The sequence below is a fragment of the Microtus pennsylvanicus genome, chromosome 3 (genome assembly GCF_037038515.1).
Source record: "Microtus pennsylvanicus isolate mMicPen1 chromosome 3, mMicPen1.hap1, whole genome shotgun sequence".
Lineage (NCBI taxonomy): Eukaryota > Metazoa > Chordata > Mammalia > Rodentia > Cricetidae > Microtus > Microtus pennsylvanicus.
Genome location: NC_134581.1, coordinates 16829753 through 16847778, shown reverse-complemented (window position 1 = coordinate 16847778; position 18026 = coordinate 16829753). Strand labels below are relative to the sequence as shown.

General features: G+C 42.1%; 1 protein-coding gene across 2 annotated transcripts in view; it reads left to right on the top strand.

Annotated features, from left to right (window-relative positions):
- The first annotated feature begins 10332 nt into the window (after positions 1-10332).
- The window catches only part of Dcaf1 (DDB1 and CUL4 associated factor 1), a 62270-nt gene continuing 54576 nt past the window's right edge, over positions 10333-18026 (top strand). For both annotated transcript variants that reach the window (XM_075964742.1, XM_075964741.1), the window contains exons 1-2: positions 10333-10486; positions 16557-16674. In XM_075964742.1, the coding sequence (XP_075820857.1) occupies positions 16565-16674 (110 nt within the window). In that variant the 5' untranslated portion in view covers positions 10333-10486; positions 16557-16564. The remainder of the gene's footprint in view (positions 10487-16556; positions 16675-18026) is intronic.

Here is an 18026-nt window from a genome sequence, read left to right as displayed (position 1 = left end):
CCCCCTTCATGCTTAAGTTCCTGTCTTGTGTTGGGCAACCACACTGTGAAAAATGGTGCATGTTATATTATCTCTGATCACCTTATTTAGCCTCTTTTCTGATTACATCAGCACTGTTCTGCCAGCAAATCCCAGAGAGGAGGTAAGTGTGCTCTGGGTAAGAGTGAACATGTCTAGTTTCACATCCAAGAGACCCCTTGGCCTTTACTATATCCTTCAACTTAGATTAGATGTATGCTTTGAATGGTGAGAAAGATTGGAGAAAGTCTTCTTTCTTCTGCTGACTCTATGACTTTCAGCTCTCTGCTGGGAGAAAGAATGGAGAAACAGATCAGATGTGATTTCTCATTTTTTTTTTCGAGAAAGGTTTTTCTGTAGCTTTGGAGCCTGTCCTGGAACTTGCTCTGTAGACCAGGCTGGCCTTAAACCCACAGAAATCTGCCTGCCTCTGCCTCACAGGTGCTAGGGTTAAAGGTGTGTGCTGTCACTGCCTGGATATTTATTTTGTTTGTCGAGACAGGGTTTCTCAGTAGTTATGGAGCCAGTCTTGGAACTGACTCTGTAGACCAATGAAGCTGAATGCGTCCATTGAGGGAAATCGTGAGTCAAATAATCCCAAGATAACTCCAAAAGAATATTCTAAGATTATTCTTTATTGTAAGAGGAAAACTCACAGAACAGGAATGGGGATCCAGCCCCAAGGTGTGGTACATGGGGGGGGGGGGGAGAGAGAGAGAGAGACCATTTTCTCTGGGTACCCAAAAGTCATGCCCCAACCTTGTCCAGCCTCAAAGGTCATTGGCTGAAGGAGGTTCCCCATCACCTCCCCTTTTGTCTAAATAAGAGAGTTCCAAACCCAATACAAAATTATATACACTAGGAACAGATATCAATGATAAAATTAGAATTATAACCAGCATAAAGAATATTAAGCAAGGAATATATGCTAAATGTTTTAATAAACATTCTATTCTAAGGAGTCTAAGTCTTTTATAGGAAATGGCTTGGCTAGACCTTAAGAGCAAGGTAACTACAACTATCTAATCTTTAACCCCATCAAAGAGCTGAGAAGGGAGATAATATTACTTGAGTAGGCAGGAAGCGCAATCAAGCAGCTTCTAAAATGTGCAGTAGAAGACAGAGACAACTGGCTACCTGAGCAATCACCCAAAGTCTTATTTCAATGTTGAAGCAGCCAACTTTGGCTAAGGCCTAGAGTAACTGAGAGACCATTTTCAGAGGCAGGAAAAATTTTAGAACCATCTTATCCTGTCTTGGCAAGGTTTGGCATCTTTTTTCTTGTATCCTGCTTGTCTAGTCTGGACACCATGCACTTTGTCAGTGGTTGAGGCATGGGTAGTTTCTTGCCCAATGGCCCAAAAGAAAACAAACTCCAAGTGGAGTGTCTTTGGTGCTCAACATTCTCTTAGGTATAGATCGGTGCTGCCAGGAGCAATCATGTCTTATGTCAACAGAACCCTAAGTTATTTAAATGCCATGCTCTACAGATCTTTGAAGTGGTTGAAGATTACATATCTATGTAGAATACAATCTCTATGTATCTAAATAACCTAATTACTCTGACTGTAAGTATAACAAACATGAATGACTATTGATAAATACTTAATACCTTTATAACTTAAAGACTAAGACTTCATATCAGATTTAAACAATCTTTAAATAACTGTGCAGTTGAGGACAGTGACCTCAAAATGTAAACAATGTATATGTATCTTGATCAGAGGTAGAAATATATAATGCAATATGATAAATATACCCTAAAATTGTATCAATATACAAAATGTCTTAAACAGAGGTAGAAAGATACATCCATACAATCTGACAAAATAGCCTTGCATAGGTGTATAAATATTATAAACAGAAATAGGAGCATATTCAATATAACAGATAAAATTTGAACTTATATCAATATATAAAAATCTATACCAATGCAAATTGTCCATAAATAATAGCTCACAAGTATTTACTCTATTTCTCACCATTATTATTATTAGTATAAGTAAGTTCACACTAATCTACCTATTATGCCATTCAATTTTCCCTCTTTTTTTCAGTGAGATCTCTGGGCCTACAAAATTTCCATCCCAACCCCCAATTAATAATCAACCCCTAAAAGGTGTCCCTAACCCTGAGGACAAACCCTCTTGGGAGAGAGCACGTCATCTTCTAGAATTGCTTCCAGCTGTCATGGGGACAATGTTTTTTCTATGGGATTCTGTAAAAGTAAAATGATGGTTAAGTTTCAAGATTACTGTCTTTTATAATTGCAAATGGTCTCTGAGTATTCTGTAGGGTTTTTCTAAAGTTCTTTTTTGGAGTTCTGGTTAGAACATTGTAAGAAGATGCACCATTTCAGAAGCTGGCACCCAAAACCCGTCTTATAGCAGCACTCTCAGCATCATGACATCATTATCAACCAGGTGGAATCATTTTCTGGGACCCCATCTTCTTCCTGGAAAGCTCAAAGATTACTGCAGGAAAATCTACTGTTCATTGTGGAAAACTTAAACATTATAATATAGACATATATTCAATGAAAGATATAATATACACAAAAAAGGGAATGGTGAAAAGGAAATTTTTTCCTAAATTTTTTCTTCTTTCTGTCCCATACCAGATGGCTCCTGACATGAGACAGAATCTGATTTTTTCTTTTAACAACATGCTTGGATTTAGAAAAGGATAGCCATTGTCCAACTCCAAAGCCAGCGCGCTCTCTCTCTCCATATATATATAAAATGTTTTTTTAGATCATCTGTCCTCATAAGCCATATTCCATTTTGCTTGGTGATTCTTTGTGGATAGTTAATTTTAGGCGTCCAAACATTCAAGGTCTCTTGACTTTTTGAAGATGTGTACTTTTCTTTGAAGACTAGAATAGAACCCTACCCCAACCCTTATGAGGTTTCCTCCCCGTCTTTATGTGTGTCACCTCTGTGGATGAGCTGTCATTTCTCTCTCAAGAGGTTTCTCTTTATCAAACCGAATCTTTACTAATTTTGATGGTATCCATAGTTTTTCTTCTGTGAAAACAAGAGCAAAACCCCTTTCACAACATAGTACATCTTCTGGTTTCCATTGTGAGGTCACCACATCCTTGAAATACACTGGCTGATTTAATTCAGAAGTTTTCCCCCTATTATCCAATGTCTCTATGCTGCCATTATTCTTTTCTCATTAGCATTAAGAAAATTCAAGGTTCGTAGAGCATTATGCAATCTATTTCTGGGGATATTTTTCATCCCTTTCTGTTTGTTTAGCATATTCTTTATAGTTCAATTTGATCTTTCTATAACTGCCTGACCTATTGGATTGTTTGGTATACCTGTAATATGATTTATATTATAATAAGCAAAAAACTGTTTCATTTTCTTAGATACATATGCTAGACCACTGTCTGTCTTTATTTGTGGAGGAATACCCATGATGGTCATAACTTCTAATAAATGCGTGTTTACTGAATCAGCCTTTTCTGAGCTCAAGGCTGTTGCCCATTGAAAAGTCAAGTGTCAATGGTGTGGTATACATATTTTAATTTTCCAAATTCTGTAAAGTGGAATACATCCATCTGCTAGATTTCATTCCTTTGAGTACCCTTTGGGTTACTCCCTGCAGGTATTTGGTTATAGAAAGAGCAAGTAGAACATCTCTTTATAATCTCCTTAGCTTGTTGTCAAATAATAGGAAACTCTTTCTTTAAACCTTTGCTATTAACATGATATTTTCTATGAAATTCTGAGGCCTTCAGCATATTTCCAATGAAAAGGAAATTTTTTCCTAAATTCTTTCTTCTTTCTGTCCCATACCAGATGGCTCCTGACATGAGACAGAATCTGCTAGTTTACAAAATCTCAATTTTCCTTTTATAATAATTCAGAGACCTTTTCCACATAACTTTTTAATTTATTACTTGGTTTATGTGGTAAAAAAATCCATTCTAAGATAATATTTTCCCTCTGCATTAAAGTTCCTGTAGGGAAAATTCTGGAAGACAATATGACTAGACTATAATTAAGATTTGGATTCACCCTATCCACATGTGCCTCCTGTAATTTTTCTTCAATGATCAGCAATTCTTTTCCTGCCTCAGCTGCTAATTCTCTGGGACTATTTAAGTCTTTGTCACCATCTAAAGTTTTGTTTAAATGAACTATTAGGTCAGGTGTTAATTTCCTGGTGAGAAATGTCTTCCACAGAGACTGGGAATGACTGGACCATGTTTGACCTGAGGGCCTGCAAGAGGCCCCCAAGGAGTTTCTCATTGTTATCAGGTTGTCTTGTCTATCTTTTGTCAATCTACATTCATTAGTCCAATGTTGGCCTTTGCCATGCTTTCTATATATACCATAAGTCTGAGTCCCCTATTCTTGCCAACCTAGAGGTGACATTATCCCTAGGAATTTCTTGTCTACAATCTCTTCTCAGATGTCCTATTCTACCACAATTAAAACATTTTGTATTTTGGTGTCTCCCCACACCACTGGAAATTGCTTCTTCTACTCAAGCCTCAGTACTACAGTCAAATGTCTCAACATTCATTGTGTGCAGGATCCATTCATCAGTTGGTGCTGATTTGACCTTTAAAGGCCCAAGGATCTTTTTGCATTCTAAGTTGGCATTTTCAAAAGCCAAAGATTCAATAAGTACACATCTAGCTTCTGGGTCTGTCACTCCTACTTTTATGGCCTTGTTTAATCTTAATAAAAAGTCCCTAAAGGGTCCTCTCTGGCCCTGTTTAACCCTAATATATGATTCAGTTCTCTTTCTTAGTTCCTGAATCCTGTCCCAAGCTTCTTGCTATATAGGGACCAGGTGCCTTCATCTTAGAGAGCCTGGTCCTGAGGATTGTTGTAATGGCCCTCACCAAGAATTTGACATTGGGAAGTCTCAAATCCTTTTGCTTTCCCCTGTTCTAAAATTTTTGCTTCTTCTCTCCAATAACACTTCCAGAACTGCTGAGGTCCATCTTCTAGGATCACTGAGATTAATTGAAGCCAATCATGTGGGGTTGCCTTATTGCTTGAAGTCCATGTTTTCACCATTTCCCTAACAAATGGCAAATGTAGCCATAAGCTACTATTGCTTGTTTAATTTCTTTTTTTTAATATTTATTTATTTACTTATTATGTCTAGTGTTCTGTCTGTGTGTATGCCTGCAGGCCAGAAGAGGGCACCAGACCTCATTACAGATGGTTGTGAGCCACCATGTGGTTGCTGGGAATTGAACTCAGGACCTTTGGAAGAGCAGGCAATGCTCTTAACCGCTGAGCCATCTCTCCAGCCCGCTTGTTTAATTTCTTTTAGAGTGCTCATACATATTGGTTTCCAAGTATATTCTTTGACGACTTTTAGGGTGCTTTGTGCCACATGGTCTTTCTGGGAAATTACTGGATAAGCAGTTAAACCTCCGGGTAAGTCATCCCAGGGTCTGGCACTTCCTGATGAGGCTGAATCCTGTCCTTGTAGCTTCTGTCCCTGCTCATCAGTTTCAACAAATTCCTCAATCTTTTTAAATCTTCTTACTACTGCCTTTTGAAAAGTCTGAATCTCCTGTCCAGTGTTCTGTTTTAATGCCCTCATTGAGAATTCCAAACTATGAAATTTCTCCAATAAAAATAACATCTCATCCGTGGACATAATTTTGATGGCGTGCATATTACTTTCCTGGAGTGATATCTTATTCATTCATCTATCATAACTTTACAATAGATTCCAATTATTAAATTCAGCAGTATGAATTCTTTCAGATAATGTCTCTGCACCCTTAGACATTGACTGGATTTTGTCTGTCAAATTGATGTTATCCCCCTTCAAAGTGTTAATTTTTCCAACTAGCTGTTCATTATTAGTCTGTAAAGACTGTATCATTTCTAAAAGTGCCTCATTCTTGGCTCTGTTATCAAATCATTTTCTTTTTTTTTGTTTATTTTTTTAGTTGTTGAAAAAAATTTCCGCCTCCTCCCCGTTTCCCATTTCCCTCCCCCTCCTCCTACACATTGCCCCTCCCCCTCCCCTCCCCCTTCCCCTCTCCTTCTCCCCACTCCTGTCCCCCTCCCCTCACTCCATTCCCCCTCCTTCTCGAGACTGAAGAGCAGTCCAGATTCCCTGCCCTGCGGGAAGTCCAAGGTCCTCCCACTTCTATCCAGGTCCAGGAAGGTGAGCATCCAAACAGGCTAGGCTCCCACAAAGCCAGTTCATGCATTAGGATCGAAACCTAGTGCCGTTTTCTTAACGAGATAATATGAAAAACAAAACTAATCATAGAACCAAATAAAGGGATGCATAAGTAAAATCACATAAGCCTTGCTGAATACCATTTATAGCATAAGCAAAATAATTACTGAACTCTTAGATAGTTACGTTATCAGTGATTTTTGTAGTGTTTCACATCTTTCCTGTCGTAAAGCAATTACAGTGAATTGGAATAAGTGCAAGAATCATTATCAGCCACAGGTGTCGCAGTTGCAGCCACATGGCCAAGAGATGCAAGCAATGGCAGACAATCCAGGTTTGGTTTTTTGCATGTTAGATAATGAAAAATACACTTTGTTTAACAAATTAAGAGCAGTTATTAAGGTGATCGAAGCGATTCCAAGAGTTGGTCACCAGGATAAAGAGAAAACCCAAAGCTTTCCGTCAGTGCAAGTCACGGATTGTGCGCGCTGCAGGGATCACTGGCTGGAGAGGCAGTGGCATCTTCGAGATGGGATCAATTAAAAGGGACAAATCAGAGGAGTGGCATGTGCATTGCCTGCCACCAGCGGGGAACGTGCACTGAGCTGGCGAACCGGGAGCATCGCGGGGTTGCCTGGGTGTCCAGTAGAGACTGAGTGTGGACTGGGCCCCACATTGGGTTGCCAGATAAAGCTGAACGCGTCCAATGAGGAAAATTGCGAGTCAAAATAATCCTGAGATAACTCCAAGAGTATTCTAAGATTATTCTTTATTGTAAGGGAAAAGTTCACGGAACAGGAACGGGGGTTCAGCCTCAAGGTATGGATCGCGGGGGGGGGGGGGGGGGGAGGGGGAGAAAGAGCTGGGAGGGCCAACAGTTTTCTCTGGGTACCCAAAAGTCATTACCTAACCTGGTGCTGGGACTAAAGGCATGCACCCCACCACCTGACTCTGCTTTGAATTCTTGATCCTCTTGCCTTAGCCTCAGTGTTCAGATTACTGGCAGGTGCTACCATGCTAGTTTTCACTTGTTTCTTACCATTTTTTCAGAAAACTAAAGTGAGGCTCGAGGAAGAATCAAAATGGGAGTCCTTGGAGGTCTGTGGTTGAGTAGTGGTTCTGACACAGGACTGTCAGATAAAATGTAAGATGATCAGCTCAATTTGAATTTCAGGAAAACTAATTATTTGCTATAATTATTCTCCTCAATAACTATGTAGGGTCTTCCTCTCTGTCTGAGGCCTAGGGAGCTGGGAGCTGGGTAGAGATGGAGGTCACTGTCTTGTTTCCTTCTGACCTCTACGAAGCTGTTTTGAACTCATCAGATAAGGTAGGGGATTAAACTATTATCTTTGCAGGTCTTCAGTTTATTTCTCTGTACAATGAAGTGGTGCACACAGATGTGATTAGGCAGGAGTTACAACTCTGCACACATTTTTTTTTGGTGGGGGGCAGATAGGGTAGTGATCATCCTCTTTATTGTTTTGAGGACTGTTGGAGCTTGTTGGCTAGGCCAATTAGTGAATGACTAGGTGGGGATCCCCAGAGCCTGGTGGTGCTACCATTCTCAGTAACTTCTGCGACACTCATAGTTTAGCTTTTTCCAGGTAACAGGAGAGCATAAGGGGGATGTGAGGCTTTTCTTCTAGGTCCAGTGAGTTCTGGAAGAAAGCAGGAGGTAGTGGGTGGCACCAGGGGAGAAACACCTGAGGCACTTGGAGAAAAGTAATTCTAGGAGTTGGAGCTTGAGGCCCAGAGAACTTAATACTGTGGATTTTCCTACAAATAATGAGCATGCTTGGACAGAGAAGTAGATTATGTCTAAGGCTGTAACCCTTGATCCTGGGGACAGAGCTGGGGCTCCTCTTGTCTGTTCTGATTCTGAGGAGCTCTGTATGTTTCCTCCCCCTTTCAGCTGGGTGCCTCCTTCTCTTCTTTGATTCCTTCCTTCCTTCCTTCCTTCCTTCCTTCCTTCCTTCCTTCCTTTCTTTCTTTCTCTTTCTTCCTTTTTTTTTTGGGTAGCTTTGGAGCCTGTCGTGGTACTAGCTCTGTAGCCCAGGCTGGCCTTGCACTCACAGAAATCTGCTTGCCTCCCTCCCAAGTGTCACCCCATTGCTCCTCTCAGCATGGGAGTCTTGCAGGCATGTAACTGTGTGTTTACATGCTTTTCACAGTGGGGGAGGGAGAGCTGCAGGAGTTATAGGGTAGAGATTTTGGTATATTCTTGGAGACAAAGTCTCATGTGTCTTAGGTTTGCCTCAAATTTGCTAGGTAGCCAAGGATGATCTTCACTTCTGATCCCTGTCTCTCCACTCAAAGTACTAGGGTTGTAGGTATGCACTGCCATCAGGGAGTTGCTTAGAGGGAGTTGCTCCTAGAGAGGCCCTATACTTCTGCTTGGCTTCTCCAGTGTTCCAGACCTTAGCTTCCCCCAAATCTCTCCTTGATGCCCCTTAGGACCACTACCAACCCAGCACCGCCCCCCCCTGGATTCCCAAAGTGGAGTAGTGCCATCTGGTGACAGAATGAGGCAGTAACTCCCCCTTTGATAAAGTGGACTTCAGGTTCCCACAAGGGCTCCTATAGAGTTGACCACAGGCAGAGGTGAAGTTGCCAAGCATTTAGGGAAGCTACCTAGAGGATCGATCCCTCTACATTTTGGAATCATAGCCCAGGGAGGTACAATGCCAGGAAAGCCGCCTGAAGTAGTATTGTAGGTATTATGAACTCCATGGCTTTTTTTTTTGATAGAAATTTAGCTGAGCAAGGTAGCACATGCCTTTAATCCCAGCACTTGAAAGGCAGAAGCAAATGGATCTGTGTTATTTTGTGATCAGAGCTGGTCTACCTAGGGAGGTCCAATTCAGCCACAGTTACATAGTGAGATCCTGTCATGAAAAAAAAAAGGGTACAAAGAAAAAAAAATTAAAAATTTATGTGTTTGAGTGTTTTGTTCATATGCATGTTGGGTGTACCACACACATGCATAATGCCCAGAGACCAGAAGGCATCTATCTGATCCCCTGGAACTGCTATGTGGTTGCTGGGAAATAATTCCTAGTCCTCTGGAAGAGGAGGCAGTGCTTTTAATTGCTGAACCATCTCTCCAGCCCCCACATCTTTATTTTTTGTTTGTTTTGTAATTGCAGACAGGGTCTCTCTATTATGCAGCCCTGGCTGCTCTGGAACTCGCTCCGTAGACTAGGCTGGCCTGGAACTCACATGTGTGACCACTACCCGGTGGAAAGTGGCCTAACAGTTATAGAATATGGTCATAGCAATAGGCTCACAGTGTCTTATAATTTCCATGTGAAAGTACTGGCTGTGAGAACTCTATGGAAACGCACAGAACATACTAAGAATTCCAAGAGCAATAATGGGTTGCATCAGGCTTGATGTCTGGGGAGGTCTTGTCAAGATTCTGCTTAACTGTGGAGTTTGTTTCATGCCCTCACATAGGATATATAAGACAAAGATTGTTCCTCCTGATGCTTCTTCACTTTGTCTGGTGATATTAGGCAAGTCATTTACTCTGGCTGTCATTTCCTCAACTCTAAAATTAAGAAATCGAAATAGATGATCTCTGTGGTTAGTCCAGTTTTCGCTGAAGGGCTTTTTAAAAAATATTCTGCCTCACATATAATACGATGCTTTTTTGATTCTTGCCGAATGTTTGGAACAGAAAGACAAAGATAAACTCGTTAGTTTCTTCTTATTGAGTGATGTAATTTCTGATAAATTTATGCAAAATGCATTCTTGGACCCTGGCATATTCTACGGCTTATGTGCCAATCATAGTACTAATGAATCTTTTCGATGACACAGGGTAGAATTAAGTATTGACAAAGTTATCAGGCAGTTGAAGCCAGTCGGGCTTTAGAAAGATCGATTCCTTCCTTCACTTTTCGCTTCCGCTTTTGGAAGCAGCCAATAAATACACAGCAATTCACGTTTACTAGAGAAAACTACGAATCCCAAAAGCCAATGCGCAGGGCAGGCGCTTGCTGGTATTTCTCCCCCCCCCCCACCCCGCCCCGAAACACGGAACTTCATTTCCCAGGAGCGCTTTGATGTTCCTCCGCTCCCCCCCCCTTTCGCGAGCCTCGCGCCAAGTTTGCGCGCGCGCGCACAGCACGTAGCATACGAGTGACGCATAATATGTGGGCCGCTCAGGAGCCGTGGTCGCGCTGTGTGTGTGAGTGAGGGAGAGTGAGTGCGGGACCAGAGGCGGCGTGTGTGAACTGTGGCCGCTGGAGGGGTTGGGGGAGAAGCGGCGGAGCCGCCCGCGAAGGTAAGCGGGGTGAGGAAGGAGCCAGCTCTCTGGGAGGGCGCGAGGAGAGCGAGCGCGCGGCCGGCTGGGCGGGAGTGTGGGCGCCTCGCTGGGGGAGGGGCGGCACCTGCTTCGGCTGCCGGCGGCGAGGGGGCGGGCGGGACCACCCGGGAGGCCGGGCCTGGCGCCTGACAGGACTTTCCCGTTTCCGATCCCTGGCCCGGGGGCGGGGCCTCCCGGTTCTTCCTTCAGTCTTCCAAAGAAGCTTCCTTTAGAGTAACTCTTAATGCCGGAGCGGGGGGCAGGGATGCGCTCGCCTCTACCTGCAGGAGGTGCTCTTTCAATTCTCTGGCCACCTCCCGCTCTCCATTCCTCACTGGCCGAGGGGCTCCCTCTTCCCTGCCGCACGATGGACCCCCCTTCCCGGACTGTGTCTCCGCCTCCTGCCTCAGTCACCTGGGCGGGCTTTCCCCTGCTTCGGCTTCGTGCCACCTCCCACTGCACCCGCCCTGCTCTGGGCCCGGGCTAGGGGGTGGAGCTCTCCGGGAACCCCTCCCACTTCGACGGTGCGGCGGAGTGTGGGGAGGCGGTGGGGGAGGTAGGTGTGTGGGTGCGGGGACGCCTTGAGGATAGCCTGCCGAGCTTCGCGGGAGCTTGTGCCCACGGCCTCTGGTTTTTCTGTCGGGCTTTCAGGGGCGTTTGCCATACTCTCTCCTGTTTGTAGAACGTGTCGCTCTGTCTCCTCATGCTGCAGTGCTAGCTCTCTGGTGTTTCCATTTGTTGAGGAATTAACTCTTCTAGTGTGTGTAGTAGTAAATGACTTTTGAGTTACTGACTTCGACTCGTTTTTTTTCTTCCTCGTGTTGCTTTTTTTTTTTTTTTGGTCTTTGTGAACTCGCTCTGTAGACCAGGGTGGTCTCAACCTCAGATTCTCCTGCCTCTGCCTGCCGAGAGCTGGAATTAAGGGCGTGCACACTCTTTCCGGCGAAGCCTTTTAACTAGTCTGCATGTTTTAATTATTAATTTATTGTAGCACTATCTTCCTGTTGTTAATGTGTAGCCTGAGAGGCTAATTGGTAGCGTCACCTGAAGGCTTTTTTCCCTCTTGGGTTTCCTGGTGTTTACCATTAAGGCTTTTATAAGTGTATGCGTTTTGACTTCAGGAGTCGATATAGTATATTTCTTCCAGGTGTCAAGATTTGTGTTTGTATATAGCAGTTTTCCACTAACCATTTTTGAGTGGGGTTATATTTTTGAGGAATTTCTTACATATTTCTTGAGTATAGTACTTTACTGTTACATTATCGTTGTTCAGTTGTTAAATTTGATAAAATATAATAAAACGAACTCCGTGTTAAATTGAAGTGATTGGAGTTGGTTTTTTACCACTGCGTTTTTGTAGAGCAGGTAGTCATGGATAGTAATAAAGTTATATATGATCACATGTCATAGTCATAAGTTTTTGCTTGAAGCTGTAAATTCTGAATTCCCTCCTTTCTTTTTCTGGTGTTGGGGATTGACCCAGGGCCTCTCTTTTTCCTCCCTTAAGGCCTTTGGATTCGATTCTCTATGTAGCCCAGTCTGGCCCCAGACTTGTGAATGCACCTCCTTCATTTTTTTAAGTGATGTGTGATACAGGTATGTAGCAGAAGCTCGGATTGGATTGGCCTGCCTGCTGCCTGCCTGCCCACCCTCCATTCCCTCCAGCCCTTCCTCCCCCTCCCCCTTCTTCCCTTTCTGCTAGGAATTGAGTTTGAGGCCTTAGGACCTCAGTGACAGGCTCTACCATTTAGTTACACTTCACAGCTTCTTTTAAGTAAGGGTTGCAACTTTTCTAAATGAGTGCTCTCTCCCACCTTTACTCTTTACCCCAGGACCTATTTTATATTTTAACACAGACTTTTATCTTAGATATGGGGACAGTTTTTTGCTGAATCAGCCATTCAGTATAGTGTAGTAGAAGAGGACCTATTTTGTTGTTTAATTTGAAAGTTACAAAATGATGGGGAAATGGTAGAATGGAGAAAAACATTTATCCTACACACAGTTACTTGCCATAATAACTTATCTATATCTTGGGTATTCTTTTCATTTCAGAGGTTTATACCTGAACATTTAAATTCACAGCTGGCAATTCTGCACAGTTTTTCACTTTGATTTTTGTATTTAACAATTTATTTGAGCTGGGTGGTAGTGGCACACACCTTTAAACCCAGCTCTCTGGGAGTCAGAGGCAGGCAGATCTCTGTAAGTTCAAGAACAGCCTGATCTACAGAGAGAATTCCAGGAGAGCCAGGGCTACACAGAAAAGCCCTATCTCAAAAACAAACAAAATGGATATTTGAGAATCAGTCGAAATTAGTTTGACCAAAAAGTTAGTTCAGTTCCAACATTTTGTTTTATTTTATTTTTCATGATGATAGTTTTGGGGATGGATGGAACCCAGGGACACTCCCCCTGCCCCATGTCTTTGTGTAGCAGCCCTGCCTGTCCTGGACTTGTCTTTGTAGACTGGTCTGGTCTATAAGGTCATAGAGTTCCTCCTGTCTCTGCTTCCTGAATGCATTTGTTTTTTGAGAGAGAATCTTAATCCCCCCTCAAAAAAACCCTTTCAGAGGAGAAGCTAAATTGATTACCTTTTGTTTCAACAGTTAACTGCTTTGCTGTGTATGTTCTTCTGTATTCTTTTCCCCTGTCTTTATTTTGTGGAATTACTTGAGGTTATAGGCACATCACCTCTAAATTTTTTGGCACACATTTTTTTCTTTTCTTTTTTTTTTCTTCAAGACAGGGTTTCTCTGTTTAGCCCTGGTTGTCCAGAAACTTGCTCTGTAGACCAGGCTGACCTTGAACTCAGAGATCAGCCTTCTCTGCCTCTGGAGTGCAAAAGGCACATGCTAGCACAGCTGGCTGGCACCCATTCTTATGACTAAGGAATTTCCACGTGCGTAAATACATACTTTAAGCATATTTATTTATAGTCTCTAATAGAGGTAGAATTATCTTTCGCCCCTCACAACTGTTTTTATTTAATAGAAAGGAAATTGAGGGTTTTTTTTTTAATTTTGATGTTTAGAGAAGCTAAGTAATGGGAATTCACAGACTGTCATGGAATGTCGGCAGTGCTGGGATTTGGGTCCTTTTAAACTGTAAATCTCTTTCTGACATGTGCCAGTTTCGTGGTTATGAGGAATCTCTCCAACATGTAAGTAAATTACTTACTGAGTATCTTAGGCTGGATATTCCTTCTTTGGTGACCATTGGTTGTGCCATCATTAGATGTGTCATAGTTTTTGCATGATATTTAGAAAAAACTTTGTGGTGGCTTATGTTTTTAAGTACTTGGTAGGCAGAGGAAGGGGGATCTTTTTATGAGTTCATGGCCAATGTGATCTATATAGAAAGTTCTGGGCTAGCTAGGGCTGCAAAGATTCCCTCCAAAACACAGAAAAACAGGGTGAATTAAATGATCCATTCTCAGTCTGTTATGTCAAAACAAATGGTTATACCTTGTAAATTTTACATTAATAAAGCCTCTTTGTTTGTTTGTATAGCCCTGGCTGTCCTGGAACTTACTCTGTAGACCAGACTGGCCTTCAACTCAGATCTGCCTGCCTCTGCTGGGGTTTAAGACATGCACCACCACTAGGCTGGCTTTTTAAATATATACTACAGTTCAGTCCCAGGAATTTATAATGACGTGCAAATGCTCTAGCCACTATCCTGGATCTGCATCCCTTGTGTGTGTTTCTAAGTTGAATTCTAAAATTTTATTGTTTTAATGTCCTTGAATTCCCCTTCATTACAGTTCCTTTTTTTCCCCCCCTCTCTCAAGACAGGGTTTCCCTGTGTAGACTTAGCTGTCCTGGAAGTCGCTCTGTAGACCAGGCTCAAACTCAGAGATCTGCTTGCCTCTCCTTCTCAAGTGCTGGGATTAAAGGCATGTGCCATGACTACCTACCTACATTTTAATTTTTATATTTTTGGTTTTTTGAGACAGGGTTTCTCTGTGTAGCTTTGGAGCCTGTCCTGGCATTTGTTCTGTAGATCAGGCTGGTCTTGAACTCACAGAGATCTGCCTGCCTATGTCTCCTGACTGCCGGGATTAAAGGCATGTGCTACCACTGCCTGTGTTACTTTCTTGTTTAAAAACATTTTTTTTTCTTTAAATTGTACTAATATGTGGAGGAACCTTAAAAATAGAATGTTAATGTAGTAGGTGTGGTGGTGCACACTTGTAATCCCAGTCAGTACTCAGGTGACTGAAGCTAACAGTCATGAATTTGAGTTCAAGCCCAAGTTACATAGTAACACTCTGTCTGAAAAGAAAGAAAGAAAGAAAGGAAGGAAGGAAGGAAGGAAGGAAGGAAGGAAGGAAGGAAACCATGGGCAATATGGGTGTCTTAGGGTTTCTATTACTGTGAAGGGACACTATGACCACGACAACTTGTTTAAAGGAAAGCATTTAATTGGGATGACTTATAGTTTCATAGGTGTAGTTCATTATTATCATGGAAGTATGGAAGTGTGCTGCCAGACATGGTGCTGGAGAAAAAACAGAGTTTTACATCTTGATCCCTGGGCAGCAGAAGGAGTAGTCTGTGTTCACATTGGATGTAGCTTGAGCATAGGAGACCACCACAGTGACGTACTTCCTCCAACAAGGCCACACCTCCTAATAGTGCCACTCCCTATGATCTTATGTGGGCCAGTTACATTCAGATTACCACAATGGGTTGGCCTAGTGTGGCAGGCCTAAAGACCCAGGACTCAAAGCCAAACTAGGAATATCCAAGGTTCAGGGTTTACCTGGATGATGATGAGTTTAAGTACAATTTGGGCCACTAGACCACTCAAAAAAAAAACCCAAAAAACTAGCAAAACAAAACAAACAACCCCCCAAAAAGTTCCAACTAAAAGTAAGTGAAAGTAACACAAAACTGTAACTGTATGTTCTAGAAGGCTGATTGCTTAAGGGTATTCCTCATTCCTTCATAAGTTTTGGTTTGGTTTGGTTTGTTTTTTTGAGTTTTTGAGACACTTTTTTTTTTTAATGTAGCCCTAACTGTCCTGGACTCGCTCTGTAGACCTCATACTCACAGAGACCTGCCTGTCTCTGCCTTCCGAATGCTGGGATTAAAGGTGTGCACCACCACCACCCAGCAGCTTGTTCTTTTTGAGACAGGGTTCTCCCCCCCCCCACCCCCCCAGTTCTGATTGTCCTGGAACTCAAACTCACAGAGATGTTCTTGAATTTGCTTTTCCAGTACTAGGATAAAAGGCATAGTGAGGTTTTTTAGTTTTTTTTTTTTTAATTTTTAACCTCTGTTGAAAATATGGAAAAAAATCAAAAGGGGCTAGACTGTTCTCATGTGGTAGAGCACTTGTCTAACATGCATGAAGCTCAGTTCAATCCTCAGTACTATTTAAACCTCTGTGACTGTTATATATCTCTAATCCTAGCTCTTGGGAGGTAGAAGCAGAAGGATCAGAAAATCAAAGTCATTCTTGGGTATATAGTGAATTCAAAACTAGTCTAGGGCCTGGTGGTACTGGCACATGCCTTTAATTCCAGCACTCAGGAGGCTGAGGCAGGTGAATCTCTAAATTCGATGCCAGCCTAGTCTACAAAGCATGTTCCAGGACAGGCTCCAAAGCTACAGAGAAACTGTCTCGAGAAAAAACAAAACAAGCAAACAGATCTAGCCTAGGATACATATCCTGCCTATAAAAAAAAATTGTAAGCCTGGTGTGATGGCTACATAGTGAGTTCTAAATCACTAGAGCTACTAGTGAGAGCCTCCCCATACCCGAAGATTGTAAATTTATAACCCAGTGGTATTTAGTAGATTCACTATTGATTGTAGCTATCACCTATTTAATTTTAGTCCCCCCCCCCCCATTTTGGAGACAGGTCTCTCTGTGTTGCATTAGCTGGAGTAAAACTCAATGTGTAGACCAGGGTGGCCTCAGACTAACAAGTGAGCTGTCTCCCCAGTCCAGTTTATCCCTTACCTTGACACTTTTCTTCTTTGTGGGAACTGTCAGGTATGTTTGTTTTGTTCATTTCTTACTGTTTTGACTTCTTTAGGCCAAACCATGACTACAGTAGTGGTACATGTGGACTCCAAAGCTGAGCTCACTACCCTGCTGGAGCAGTGGGAAAAGGACCATGGCAGTGGGCAGGATATGGTACCTATCCTTACCAGGTAAGAATAGTTTGTTATTTTCTACACAAAACTTATCTTTCAAAAAAAAAAAAAACGGGTGTGATGGTGTTAGCATTATGACTGAGCAGTTTAAGAACATTTGTTATTCTTATAGAGTTTGGTTCCCAACACCCATATTGGGTTGCTCACAACCACCAATAATCCTGGGGATTCAGCTTCTTTTTCTGGCTTCGTGCACATACCCCACACAGACACGTGATTTTTGAAAAGTGGGAAATTTAGCTGGACTTGGTGGCACATGTGTTAGACAGGTGGAACTCTATTAATTGAGGTTAGCCTGGTCTACGTCTTGTTTCTAGGACATCCAAGAGACCCATATCGTGGAAGGAAGAGAACTCACTCTTGGTGGTTGCTCTTTGACTTCCACATATGCTCTGTCATGGTGTGTTTGTACATATATGCATGCATACACATATACAAAGGGAAAACTAAGAAAAAGTGAGGAATTTGGTTTTATATAGCTAATCTATGTAGGCAAGTTTGACTTGGGAGATGTATAGCATACTGTTAGAGAGTTATCATTATAATAAAGGATTAATAAACTCCATCTTATAATTATATAAAAAAATGCGTGATAGTGGCACATGCCTGTAATGCTAGCACTTGGCAGGCAGAGTTAGGCAGATCTCAGTAAGTTCAAGGCTAGCCTGGTCTATAAATATAAAGCCAGTTCCAAGACAGCCAAGATTGTTACACAGAGAAACCCTGTCTCGTCTCAAAAAACCAAAAGACCAGAATGTCAGACTTGTTTTAGGATGCTCAAATAATTTTCTTGTTTTCATCAGGTTTGTATGAATAGCAAGGCATATACTTTTGATGTTATTGTTTGGCAAGCAGAGATTAGTATCATGAGTTTGAGGTCATTCTCGGCTTCATAAGGAGTGAGAGCCTACCCTGAACTAAATCAGATTTTGCCACAAAAGAATAAGTAAAAGGGAGGAGGGCTAGGGAAGACAGCTTAGTTACTAAAGTACTTGTTTTGCAAGTGGGAGTTTGATGCTCAGAACCAAGTGTTTAAAACAAAAAAAAAGTTAGACCTGGATTATGTACATTTGTAATCCCAGAGCTGGGAAGGATGAGCAAGGAGGATCTCTGAGACTTGCTGATCTGCCTTCCTATCCTGTTTGGTGAGTTCCAGTCCAGTGAGAGACCTTGCCTCAAAGAAAAACCTTATGGACTGCATTCCTGAGGAATGATACTTGGGATTGTCTTCTGGCCTCCGCATACATGTACATGTACACAAAAGAACCAAAAAGAGTTCATGAATAAAAAGGAGTTTGTTATTACAACATGGATGCTTTTCTAGAAGGATCCTGGCATAATAAGACTTT